Source organism: Wyeomyia smithii, chromosome 2, assembly GCF_029784165.1.
Source record: "Wyeomyia smithii strain HCP4-BCI-WySm-NY-G18 chromosome 2, ASM2978416v1, whole genome shotgun sequence".
Lineage (NCBI taxonomy): Eukaryota > Metazoa > Arthropoda > Insecta > Diptera > Culicidae > Wyeomyia > Wyeomyia smithii.
Window position 1 is genome coordinate 73,956,197 of NC_073695.1, and position 13,379 is coordinate 73,969,575.

At 35.7% G+C, this 13,379-nt stretch overlaps 1 protein-coding gene across 1 annotated transcript; it reads left to right on the top strand.

Moving 5' to 3' along the window:
* Window positions 1-5,326: 5,326 nt before the first annotated feature.
* Window positions 5,327-8,349, top strand: LOC129722855 (uncharacterized). Its single transcript, XM_055676658.1, has 3 exons — window positions 5,327-5,547; window positions 5,603-5,898; window positions 5,960-8,349. Exons 1-3 carry the CDS (start codon window positions 5,439-5,441, stop codon window positions 6,512-6,514), a joined length of 960 nt encoding a protein of 319 aa, XP_055532633.1. The 5' UTR covers window positions 5,327-5,438; the 3' UTR covers window positions 6,515-8,349.
* Window positions 8,350-13,379: the final 5,030 nt, after the last annotated feature.

Here is a 13,379-nt window from a genome sequence, read left to right on the forward strand (position 1 = left end):
AGTGCTTTAACAGATAAAAATTACCGGGTTACCTTAGCGTGGGTCCCTTCTCATTGTTCCATTCCGGGCAATGAAAAGGCTGACGCTTTAGCTAAGGTGGGTGCTATTGATGGCGATATTTATGTAAGACCAATTGCTTATGATGAATTTTATAGCATTTTGCGTCAGAGAACACTCAACAGTTGGCAATCATCATGGAACTCAGATGAACTGGGACGGTGGCTACATTCCATTTTTCCTAAGGTATCGACGAAAGCATGGTTCAAGGGGTTGGATGTTGGTCGGGACTTCATTCGCGTGATGTCCAATCACTATACGTTAAACACGCATCTCTTTCGTATAGGGCTTGTGACAGTAATCACTGCGTTTGTGGCGGTGGCTACCATGACATCGAGCATGTTGTTTGGTCGTGTACCGAATACTGTGGTGTTAGGTCTGAGCTTATAGATTCCCTTCGGGCCCGAGGATAACAACCGAACGTACCCGTTAGAGACATTCTGGGAAGCGGTGATCTCCAGTACATGACACAGCTCTACGGGTTTATAAAAAATGCTGGCAATAAAATTTGATTTCTTTTATCTATTTGCTAGAATACAATTTCTGTCACAAACTGAAAGAGAATGATACACCCGGCTGGAGCCACTAAAACGAAGACTCGGCATCTCTATGTTTACGCAGACACCTCAGACCAAAACTGCTCAAATAGAACATCACTGGTTAGCCACGTACAAATGAATACATTCTGTATAGTTAAAAACAAAATTGTAACACCTCTCCTCTCACCTTAAATCCCCACTAGCTCGTAGTCGGCCGCGAGAATAAAAAAAAGGCCTCCCTCTTTTCCCTGCTAATTTAGAATTTAAAAAAAAAATGTACTTGGCTCAGTTAAACATAAATTGTATCGTGCCGTGTCAAATAAACTATTTAAAAACTAAACCGTATGATATGTCTTCATTTGAATTGTTTATGATGTACACATTAGCTCAGGAGCTACTTCATGATTGATCTTAACTTTGAAAGTGCTTTTTCTAATTAGCACAACTAATTTATGGAGGTAGAGTGTTGTGATGTTTTTACGTGATGTTTTTACGAAAATCATTTTAATTAATATGTATAAATAAATTATCATATTTATACATATTAATTAAAATGATTTTCGTAAAAACTACCTTGGTTTTCAACCCAAAAGACATTTCTAAAGTCTTTATAAAAAAAATTTGCGTTCACAAACTAGGAAGTTAGAAGTAACACTTCAAAACTTTAGTCTTTGCGATAAAATACATCTTAAGTTATCATGCATTAAAAAAAAAGATTTCAAGATAATCGAGTTCAAAATAATGCCAAAATTTATGGTACTTCTTCCAATCCCATTTTTGAATATTCTAAGCAATAATACTAGGGGCAAGACACTATTGATATATTGCGAAATATTTCCAAAATTCGTTATTACAATGTATTTATCGTTGCATTTTCAGATACCCGTCTACCTATATCACAGCTCTTTGACAGCACATTATTACTTTACGAACTAATTTCCTTTTTGTCTACTACATACATTGCCCGCTTTACTAGCACATTATTGTTGGAGTGATATGAATGTTCAGAAGGGCGTTGAATATCAGAAGCCCCTAGAAATAATTTCAAAATCACAACGTATTGATTCTATAGAAGTTGGCTTTTACTTAAGGAAGCACTTGATATTTTTACTGTGATCATCTTACCATGTTTCAACTAAGTTTTTATTGATGAATCCCCCACCGACAATAATTTAAGGTACCATGAAAAAAATTTGCGACTGTATGTGAAAAATGCCTGAAAATTGCTGTTAAGATATATAACAACACCCCCCTTTTACAGTGTGAAAATTTCATTCACACTGAAATCAGAAACGTTACTTATCTCGTCACATAACTTGGAAATGAGCTTCTTAAATTGGTTCATAGTGCTTACTTATGTTCGCTCTGCTTGGCCAGTATGTACGACCATACATAACATTTCAGGTGAGGTCACAAAGTTTTGTCGAGAAAATCAGTCAAATCCCGTAGAGGTTTCTAAATACCATGATTTTCTGGTTTTTTGACGTGGGACTACGTCTTTGTTTACTATACTGGAATGCATTCTGTAAAATTGGAAATGAAACTGGCAAATGTTGCGTCAGATTTCAAACGTTAATAACAGCATAACCACATGATGGATAATAATAACCAATATGTTGTTGGATAGATAAAATGTAGAACAATTTTGTAATATGCCAGTTATCACTCTAATTTCATTGCTAAGCGGTAAAATTGATAAAAAGTTTCAATGACAAATTTACGCGAATAATGAACCAATTACATGCGAGCATTCCTAGCACAGACGACGTGAATGGACACCATCCGTTCTCTGTGATGTTCTCTGTATCAATATCGATATAAAAATTGACAGAGACTCCCCGTCCCAATAGGTCAATTAATTTTGCTTCCATGAGCTTTAACTAATATGATATCTCAAAGGTAAAAGTTTTCCGAAAAGTTTGAAACAATCCCCATTCTTGAACAATTTCTAAACCTGCTTTCAGAACCTAATAAAAACTGATGTCTCGAAAGAAAACTTGCCGGTAAAAGTAACAGTACCAGTGAAGTAAAGAACCACAGATCTCTCGTCGTTTATGATTGCAGCGGTACTCTTCTATTCGTACTGCAGCGGTACTATTCGTATTGCAGTGGTACACTTTTGTTCGTACATTTATATTCGTGTGCAATCGAGGAACAACTGCAATGCTACTGTTGATGGTGATTGAAAGTTTATCTCATGAATATGATTACCATAAGTAACTCAACAAGAGTTGTAAATTTTTGCAACGGATATTTATTGAATTTCAAAGCTTTACCATAATCAACGTATGTATATTAGCTGTCTTCGTAATATAGCGAATGTAGTTGTAGGCAAATGAAAAAAAATTTCAAGCAAAAAAACAAAAATGGAATTGTTCATTGCTACGATTTTTTGCTGGAACTTGTTAATAATTTTTTTTGACATATTTTCTTATGTTTGCCAATTAATGAAGCTTTGTCAGGGCTTCCATATTATTTTGAAAGTAAGATCCACGTTTAAGATTTGATTTAATCAGAGTTAAATAAGACAAAACCATTCATTATGATAGCGTAAGTATTATTGGATTTGATTTTTGAGGATATAGAGTTAATTCTGACTTTGACACATTACGAGAAATTCTTGGTGCATCTTCAACAAGAATGATATGCTTGTGCCTTGTCAAATACATGTTGTTTGCACAAAAAATACTATAGGCATAATATTGCCAAATATAAACGATATTCTTTCGAGTGTTGTTGAATATATTTAAAAAATTGATTTCCAGGGGAGGCTGAAAATAAAAATACGTACAGTCGCTGAGCAAACAACTTGATTCTATCTGCAGACTCTGTATATTTTGTAACAAAAAATTTCCTAATTACAGTGTTTAGTCCCACGTCACCATTTCATACAATCTTAGGGCTGTATACCTTGTATTCGATTAAGTTTAGTGGAAGCTTCCAACACCTGCATACTACAGACGGTGTTATGAACAGATACGCAAAGAGTGAGGTCGAAAACTCCAAGTGAACCGTCAAATCGAGGCTCCAAGTGTGCAAAGTAAACAAACTCATGCGTGTTACTTTTCGTACAGAATGTGTGTTGCGATCAGTTTAAATTCTGTGAATCACGTACAATTATGGTTCCAACGAAAAATGTGTTCGTCATGCTCATGTTATGAGTGATGCATTGGAAATTATTATAATTGTATGAACAAGCACTGAAACTCAGTAATATATCCTTACAAAGTTTCGAAATTTTATTACACTTTCTAGTGCGTATGAAAAGTCACGCGAAAATAAATGTGGTTGCCAGAATTGTTTAAAATAAAATATTAGCAAAGGGTTGCCATATTTACTGCTTTTCTCTTTGCGTATTTCTTTATAACACAGTCTCTACTGCATACGACCCCAAACCATCACTGACTCGGCGCTCTGGAGCTGCGGGATGTTTGTGTGGGACGGGGGCATGGTGGTCAGCGTTGGCGTTATTTTGGACATTGTGCGGCTGTTACAAAACATAAAGTTTCTCTTCAGAATACACGAACTTCTGACCAGCGTGTCGTGAAAAAATCAGTTTGCTTGTCCAGCCGCTTCTTCCTGGTAGCTTACGTTACCCCGTGAACCTTGCGTTTCTTGTACGGCTTGTATCCCAGATCCTTCGTTATGATGGTGTGGGTAGTCCCTATCGAGACATCCAGATCAGCAGCAGTTTTTTGGATCGAGTGGTTCATTTTTCGACGAAACCGCTCCCTCACCACCCTTGATGGCTGCTGGTATCCTCACTGAACGTGGCCGCGCGAATCTTGGCTGAGCCCGTTTCCCGGTAACGACGGGACCTCTCGCTCACTTCTCGCAAACAACATTACTGCGACGTCGCAGTACTTCTTCATCGTACGCGGTAATATACAGGTATCTTACGCGGATTTTTTAACGAGGTTTTTGTTCGCGGATTTTTTAGTTAACACGTTCTTTACGCAATACCGCGCCAATTAAAAAAAATATGGATTTTCGAATTAACAAAAAACGTTTTAGTGTTTATTGAGTAAAACACATAGTCAAAAAACCCTCCGCCCTTCGAAAGATTCAGAAGATCTGAAAGATCCGATGACTGAAATGAGGAACAAATGTGCCAAGGAAGTTGACTCCAGAGGTGTGCAGCGTTTGATGGGAGGGATAAAGAAGAAAGTTTGAATTTTCATTAGAAACGAAGAGAAACGATTTGTATTGATATATTTTCCTTAAAGTACAGTGAACTACCATTGTTTTGATGTATTACCATTATTTGTACGTTAATCCGTCACAGAGATGCATTTGATTTTATTATACCCGATCCTAAATGGACATAGCTTTACAATGGAGGATGTAAAATTTGGCAGGTAGTTTTGGCATTAACTCTTACACACAAAGGAAAACAAACAGATTTTTCCATGAAAGCTGTGCACATATGTATGGGTCAGCAGGAAAACGCACAAGAGTTTCTATATTATTTTTACGACCAGGCTGCTGCAACTGAATCCGATTATGGGCAGTTGTTTATAAAAAACATGATGCATTGTTAGCTGATGATCGTTTACCTGGAATCGTTTCGTCTATCTTTTCGGTATTTGCGCTTCGTAAATGACCCACGCGTATAGGTGGGTATATTGTGGGTATATTTGACCTTGAAAACTTCCTCAGTTTCCAGTACGCAATGAGAAAATGGAGGTTATAATCCTCTTATCATAAAAAATCTTATGCATCTTGGCTATCAAACGACGCTTTGATTATTACATTCCAACATTCCGTACAGTTGCATGAATGCTTTATACCTAACTGAATGTTGAACCTCTCACTTAGTCTATATTGGAGCATCGCTAAGAAATGAACGCCTCGGCCGTCTTACCCAACAGCAAACATCTGCTCGATTTAAGCTTAAAAGAGAAGCAACGTTTTCTAGACTCATTCGATTTCGTTTTGACTGATTGTGATGGTGAGTATCTATTTCTCTTCGGTTGGCCCATAATTTAACTCAATTTACTTTATAGGCGTCGTATGGAATATCTACGGCCCAATTGAGGGGACTGGCCAGGCGATCAGTCACCTCAAAAATTACGGCAAGCACGTAGTCTATGTGTCGAACAACAGTGTTCGGCCCCTAGCCAACTACAAGCAGCAGATTCAGTCTCTAGGACAGGAAGTTGCAGAAGAGGACATTGTAAATCCGGCGCTTAGTGTTGTCAAGTATTTAAAATCCATAAACTTTAGTGGACTAATTTATGCGATTGGGACCGAAGAATTTGTTAAAGTTATTCGGGATGGCGGCTACGATGTTCTAACAGGGGTTGTGAAATACATTTTGCTTTATTTTAAATTATATTAAACGATGACTTTCTACATTTCAGCCCAACGAACCACAGCCCGAAACGCTACGTAATATCATATCAGTCGTGCATGATAAGAAACCCGTAAAAGCGGTGATAATAGACTACGATTACAACTGTAATAATATAAAACTAATGCGAGCACAACTCTACTTGAAAAGTGATTCAGACTGTTTGCTGATTGCCGGTGCTACCGACTACAGTGTGCCAGTAACATCGGACTTCCAGGTACTGGGACCTGGTTTTTATGTAGATATTCTGGAAAAAATAGGTAGTAAAAAGGCCAGAGTGCTTGGAAAGCCTGGTCATCTATTGGGAACCTTACTGAAAGAGCAGTATAAAATAAATAGCTCCCAGCGGGGTCTGTTCATTGGTGATATGATCGCTCAAGATGTCGCGTTTGGAAAAGTCGCTGGCTTTCAAACACTGTTGGTTTTGACCGGTGGTACTAAGCTGGCTGATTTTCAAGCACTGGGAAACGACGACGTTCGTCCAGATTATTATACCGGCAGCTTTGCTGATTTGGGTCAAATAGTACAAGAGGTTGTAGCTCTTGAGAATAAAGCCAACTTGTGAGTGTTCGCCTAATAGTAATTAAGAACCTAGCCCACATGGTTCGTGGTTTTACTGTTTTGCGTTTCATTTTACAACAATTGAATACTAGTCAAAGATAGAGGAATTTTATTCTTTAAAAGAAGGTGTTCATAATTTCATGACACCGACACAGCAGTAACAGAATAAAATTTGAAATAAATTTTACTGCTGCATAGTATATTAACTAAAAACGGTTCCTGGTAATACTAATCTTATATTTAAAATTCGTGTTAAAAAGTCCACTTCTAACAGGAACGGAATTTTTTTTATTAATTAATTTTATGCGATTTACGGAAAACTGAATATCAAATTTCAAAACTGAACGCAGGGTGTCGAAAAACGGTAATAAAATATATAACATACATTCGATATTGCGTTACTTTATGCAAAGTACTGTTTAACTTGATTTAACTTTCATAATCATACTTTTTTTTCCGGAATTAGTATATAAACAATGAATGCCATTTCCAGTATATCATTTTAGTTTTCTAATTAAATTTTTTCTTGCATAATGGCGATATCATTCAAATTATTTCATACCTAAGAAACCGAAACCATATCTTATGGCCAATTCGTCGTGCATTTGCAGACTATAAACAAATCGCAAGGAATCAATCAAATTGGCATGTTTAAAAATATTCAATTAAATACCAAAATAGGCGGGATGAAGTTTGCCGGTGGAAAAAAATTCAGGTGTTTCGAACACATATGTATAAAGGTACGATTAATAACAGCTACCGGAAAAATACCGTGGAATGGGGTGAAATTGATCATTGGGATGAAATTGATCACCAGAAAATTCATGATAAAAAAATACTAATCAAGAGATATTGCTCTTACAACACTAGGCAATGTTAACGTGTCCTTAAACGCAACTTTTGCATGGTTCACAATTGCTGATAAAAGTCATTTTCCCCAGCAAAATTCTTCGAAAATTACAGCCAATCATTTCCAATTTTCACTTCCAATGATCGCAGCACTCTTTCAGATACACTAGATTTTCGTCCTAGTAACGTGCTGTTATACTCAGATGAAATAGATCGCGCGCACATAGGAGTAAATCAAGTAAAAACCTGATCAAAAGTCAAAAAAGCAAAAGCTTATCAACCATGTTCTGCAAAGTCTCATTTTGAAGTGAGATGCCTACTGAATCTTTTGACAGCTCATGAGCATCCAGAAGTATTGTTGACCTTTGTTACAGCTGGTTGAAATCGATAAAATTTTAGCTTTCTGTTATTGCATTTGATGCTTCCGTACCGTTCACTTATTTTCAAAACAATCAAGTGCAACGTAGTGATTTATCATCAAACCAACTATGAAGATTGTCAAAGAAGGCTAGCTCAATCAATCTATAAACTTAAAAGACTTATAAATAGTCTCGATATTGCCAGGGAACATTCTAATAAACACAAAAATTCTGTAAGTGAGATTTTTTATATGTCATATTATATGAAGTACGTTAAGTATCAATGAGTTTCAATGTGAACAGTCAATCGCAAATCAAAGCCTGTATGTTTCTAGTCAAACTGGTGGTTTCAGATCATCCGAACCAATCCGAACTCATGAGTTGCATCATTGTGAAAATCATCGAAAAATTTCACCTTTTCAGCTTCCGTGTTGTTGTCTTAGTTTCAAGAATATACCTCTGTCATGTAATGGATGAGTGTTCTGAGACATTCTCAACAGGTTGCTATTGAATTCCGATCCTTTGATTACGAGCTTTAGGTCAAAATCCAAGAAAAACAGTCAAGCTTTTTCGCCCGAAGCAATGCAAATTTTAAGAGTGAAACGTTCGAACACGGACAATGGTAATAATTCTAGTGGCTCTTCAGATTCTTCTGAGTAATCAGATTAATTAATAAACAAAACAGTGTAAGCCCCGAACCTCACTGATCTAAAAAAAAAGTTATGTATAATTCATAAAGCCTCAGTCATTTATTGTAGAAAAGAAACTACCATTGAATTCGAACTACATAATCAGAAAAGACACAAATCACTCAAAGGTGGGTTATTCCATGAAATTTTTAGTCACAACTATTTAATATACTATATTTTCGATCCATGATACGTTTTCAGTTTAAAAACCCTTAAAAATAATTTTGATCAGGTTTGATGTTCTAAGTGCTCCACTGTGGCGCGCATCGTTCACGGTTACGGAATAAAATTTGACGACAAATCCAACCAAATGATCTTCACTTCAAAACGAAAAAGAAAAACAAACAGTCCACTCAACCAAAATGAACCTCATCAAAACACTTTTTCACTGACACTGACCGATGCCTTGACAATTTTCGTTAACTGATAAACTGATTTTGTTCTTCTTACTGTCTTACTTCCATCGCATGAAATATAATGAGGTGTTTTGACAGTTCATTTCCATGCAAAAAGCGGGAAAGGAGAACTCTGAAAGGATTGTAAAAAAATAACGTTTATGGATGCTTTTTTTCACTTTCACTCAAGAGTGTCAACAAATATCAACCCTGGTTCACATACCTGTCAAAGTAAACCCTTGCATGCCCGGTGCAATTTTTCAGATTTTCGAAAAATTCTTCTAACTCAGTCAAAACTCAATCAAATTTGATCAAACAAGTTTCCAAATAACAAAATAAAGTATTGAATTTACTTGAAGTAATCTTAGTTGAGGGTTAATTACATTAAATTTGGAGAAGTGAGTAAAGTTTGATAAAAGCTAAAAAAATGTAGTTTTCAACAATGATCATTCCATGCCATTAAAGAAACACTGATGAATTCGCAGGAAACCACAAAGATTTTAATTTCAGAGCTAGTTTTTGAGCTTTTGCAACAACCCGAATTGAAATCGGTCCAAAGACGATCAAATAAGAGCAAATTTTGCAACAAGCAGCTCGTGAACCAACATAAACAAATTTTAACCTGAAATGTCGTTATTTTCGTTTCCAAAATGATTATGATATTTTTCAGTACAGAAATCATCATTTATCTTTAGCATATCGAAAAAAAAGCACATTGCCAAAAGAATGTATGGATTTCAATGGTGATCAATTTCACCTAGGGTGGTATACCGGTAAAACAAAAACCGGTAAAACCGGTAAAACCGATATTTTTTCCAATACCGAAATACCGGTATTGGAGAGGCGAAAAAAACGGTATTTCCGGTATTTTTCTTAAAATTGAAAAATTAATTGTCACAATATTCATAAATCATTCTAAGGTTAATGAATGCTAACCACTTAGGTAGGCGTTACAAAACACATGACGGTATATATAATAATCATATTTAGACAAAAGCAACATTGAATATTAATTTACTCTAACCTATTTATCAATTTTTGTTTCCTTCTTGTTGTTGCGACCCGTGGATTTTGAACCTACCAGTTCAACCACAAATTCTGAAAATCATAGTTTGGGGCAGTAATCACAATCTTGTCCGCGAACAAACGTAAGTCATTATTCGTTTGTGCTATTTAAAGGTAAAACTAAACAAATCTATTAAATAAAAATAAGTTGGTGTCTGTATAACGGCGTTTCACTCCAAATAGAATCAACGAATTTGAATGATTCTTTTTGTGTTTGTTTTGTCTTGATCTCCGACGAGTTAATAAGCCATAAAAATAACAATAATCAACTGATAAAGTTTAAAAAAAATTTAAATACATTTTCGCCTTTTCCCGCCTTTTACTCCAAAAACAACGTCATTAGATTACTATGATTGCAGGCTATGAGCGGTAGACAAGCTGTTGTAGCGTCGTTATTGAGGCGTCGTTGTTGAGTAAACAAGCACCTGTTAATGATTCACATATAAAGTGATATTCGTTTTGGCTGCCTACTACACCTTTTCTATGCAAAAGCGCTATAGCGTGGTAGCAGCAAACTCGACATGCATGTGAATACTCTCAACGTGGCTTTGATTTTATTCAAGGGCAAATACTTGATAATGTAAATTAAATTTCTGGCTTATTTGAGCAAAGTTGCATATAATCGTTTTATTTATCTGATAAATGAAATGAAAGAACAAGAATAACACTACATGTGCGATGATATAATTTACCATTGCTCGGATCTAATCAATCTCTAAACTCTAAAAAACTGACACTGAAAAACTCTAAAATGCACACTGACTTAGATCATTGACATTTGCTCATGCTGCAATGATTCTGTTGACTGGTAAAAGAAACGTGTAGTTTTTGCTTCCTAAAAAACATAATTTCTGTTCATGTTTCGTTAAATAGGCACTATTGCATTCCTACAAATCTCTGGATTTACAATTGATTGTTGAATGTTGAATTGAAAACTATAATGTTGCGAATGTCAATTGCACTGTACGTAGGCAGCAGATCTGCCTCAAAAAGCAGTTGAAATATTTATGTCATTGAAGCGAAAATTTCGAAGCTCCGTGTACCTACCAATTTACCATTTAATTTCAAACGTCTGTATGTACCTTCGCGCTCCGCAGTTGGGTGATATTCGATAATGCCCAAAGCCCTGATAACTGGTGGCATTAAACCTAAAACATGCATATTCTCGCATAAACAGCTTTATGTCACATGGTCACGTGAAAAACAATTGGTATCATGCATGTTCAAAAAAAAAGATACCCGAAAAATGGTTGGCCATTAGGTTTTGCGAGAATTTTTGTTCAGGACAAAACCATATTGTCACTACCCTAGTAACAATATTGGTTTTATCAAAGTTTTATAGCGTTCAATACAGCCAAAACAGCGCTATAAAACCTTGATAAAACCACTTTTGTTACTTGGGTATGCCATGGCAATAACGAAAATCAACTGGAAAAGTTATAAAACTTTAAAAACCAACCCTTGATATTTCCCGCCCTTCTGAGATTCTGAGAGGTTTTCTGTGAGTTTTAGTGAGTAACGATATTTTGTTGCCTTTGATCGGAAAAATTCGAAACAAGTTTTCATCACCGGGGCGTACTTAAACGATAGCCTTCATTTTTTTTTGATATTTTATGGAATAGTTCTATGCGATTTTCGTATTGGTTTCTGTTGATGCCACTTAAATTCAACGTCGGTTTCTGTTAATTTGTGCTGTGACTGTTTTCCAAGAGAGAAGAAGACATTGTCGGTACGAAATTAACATTTAATTAATAATAATGTGTTTTTGCAAGAATTCTGAGGAGTATTCATACTGGTTTCAGTTGGTTCCGATTAATTTTCTTCCACATGTAGTGGGAATGCTTCCTAACGAAGATGCCACTGAGGGTATTTCATATAAGGAATGTTCCCTAATCTACATGATCAAACTGATTCTTGCATATCTTCCAGTTGACTTTGACAAATTTCTGCTGTGGTCGAAGTGTTTTTTGTTCAGCTGAAGTTGTTGTAAGTGGAATGTTCAAATACTTAACATGCCGTTGAATTAAAAATAAATTCGTTATTTTTGTTCCAGTTTTACGAGTTTAAGACACGAGTAGTAGCAGGTCAATAAAAGTGTCAGGCTCCACAACACTGAAGATACAATATTAAAAAGTCAGGAAATATAAGAGTCCCGAAGGGAAGCTGATCGGTTAAGAACAAGACGAGCTCGAAATGCACGAAATTCGACACGCCATATATCTCATAATCGTCAGTTACACACTTAGTTTCCATAGTCTTTAAACGAGTCTTGAACAAAAGAAAAATAAAGTATAATAACTTAAACATTCAATTGAGAGAAAAATGCTAATCTAATATTTTCAAATACTACTACTTTATAGATTCAAGGTCAAATTTACCACCGAACAGATGCATTGCTGCCACTACCCAATGGCAAATGTCCTTGAAGCGACAATTCTGACAGGAAACTACAAAGGAGAAGTCGTAATAATCCCGCGTATCTCGATTACTCCTACCGATTTGCTGTTAAATTTTAAACGTCTGCAATTTCCCGTGCGTCGTGCATTCGCGATGACTATTGATAAAACCCAAGGATAGTCACTGAAAATTTGTGGCATAAACTCCGAGTATTCATGCTTCTCACATGGGCAGCTCTATGTCGCATATTCACGTGACCCTGACCCCGACATTGTGGAATATATAGAATTTAGTGGCTAGGACCGCCTTGACCACTTTCACATGTTTCGTATATTCCCAGTTTTAAGCTTGAATTATTTAGAATTCTGAAGTTTTTTTATAAAATCTGTCCAGTGAGATTGGCCAGGCAGAAGGGTATTATTATATTTGCATTAAGCCAAGCTTTTGTATAATTGAAAAAATAATGTAATAATTTCCTTCAGAATATTCAAAAGAATGACTGTTTATTTTCAGAAATGTATTATAATGATTTGATTATGGTTGAAAGATGCTTCATAATGTTCAATGAAATAAAAACGTAAAATTTTACGAACGCAGTTTCAATCCTAAAAAGTTTCAATCCTAAAAAATAAAAACAAATCCGAGCCGAAACATATCGTAAGTATGTTTTTTTAGCAGCAGTTAGATATTTCAGTTTTTGCAATACAATAGTCAATAAAACTCAAGTTTGCCGGGTCAGCTAGTTTACGATAAAAATCTTATCTTCTAAGAGCATATTGAAAATTTAAAACAAGTAAAATCTAATCCATTTAGGATGAGATGTTAAATCCTATAATTAACAGAATTTCTAAACCTTGTTTGAAGCAAAAATTTTAAATTTACAAATAAATTTTTATTCCAGCAGTATTTTATGATGTACCGATCTGGATCTATCAAAGGAAAAAAAACGCTTCAAAGGATTCAGAACAGAATTCTTGAGAGATTTCAACTATGTACCTCTCTGACTACGAGGGACATACCTTGTCAAGAGTAATTCAGAACGCTATTATAGAATTCAGCGTGAAAGAAGAACCCTCTGCTTGTCCAAGCTTTGTAACCTTGCGGCTATCTCTAAG

Excerpts from the sequence above, each read along its gene's own strand:
- LOC129722855 (XM_055676658.1), top strand. The coding sequence starts at position 5,439 with ATGAACGCCTCGGCCGTCTTACCCAACAGCAAACATCTGCTCGATTTA. Across the intron at positions 5,548-5,602 it reads CGTTTTGACTGATTGTGATG|GCGTCGTATGGAATATCTAC; the intron begins GTGAGTATCTAT and ends TTTACTTTATAG. Across the intron at positions 5,899-5,959 it reads GCTACGATGTTCTAACAGGG|CCCAACGAACCACAGCCCGA; the intron begins GTTGTGAAATAC and ends TCTACATTTCAG.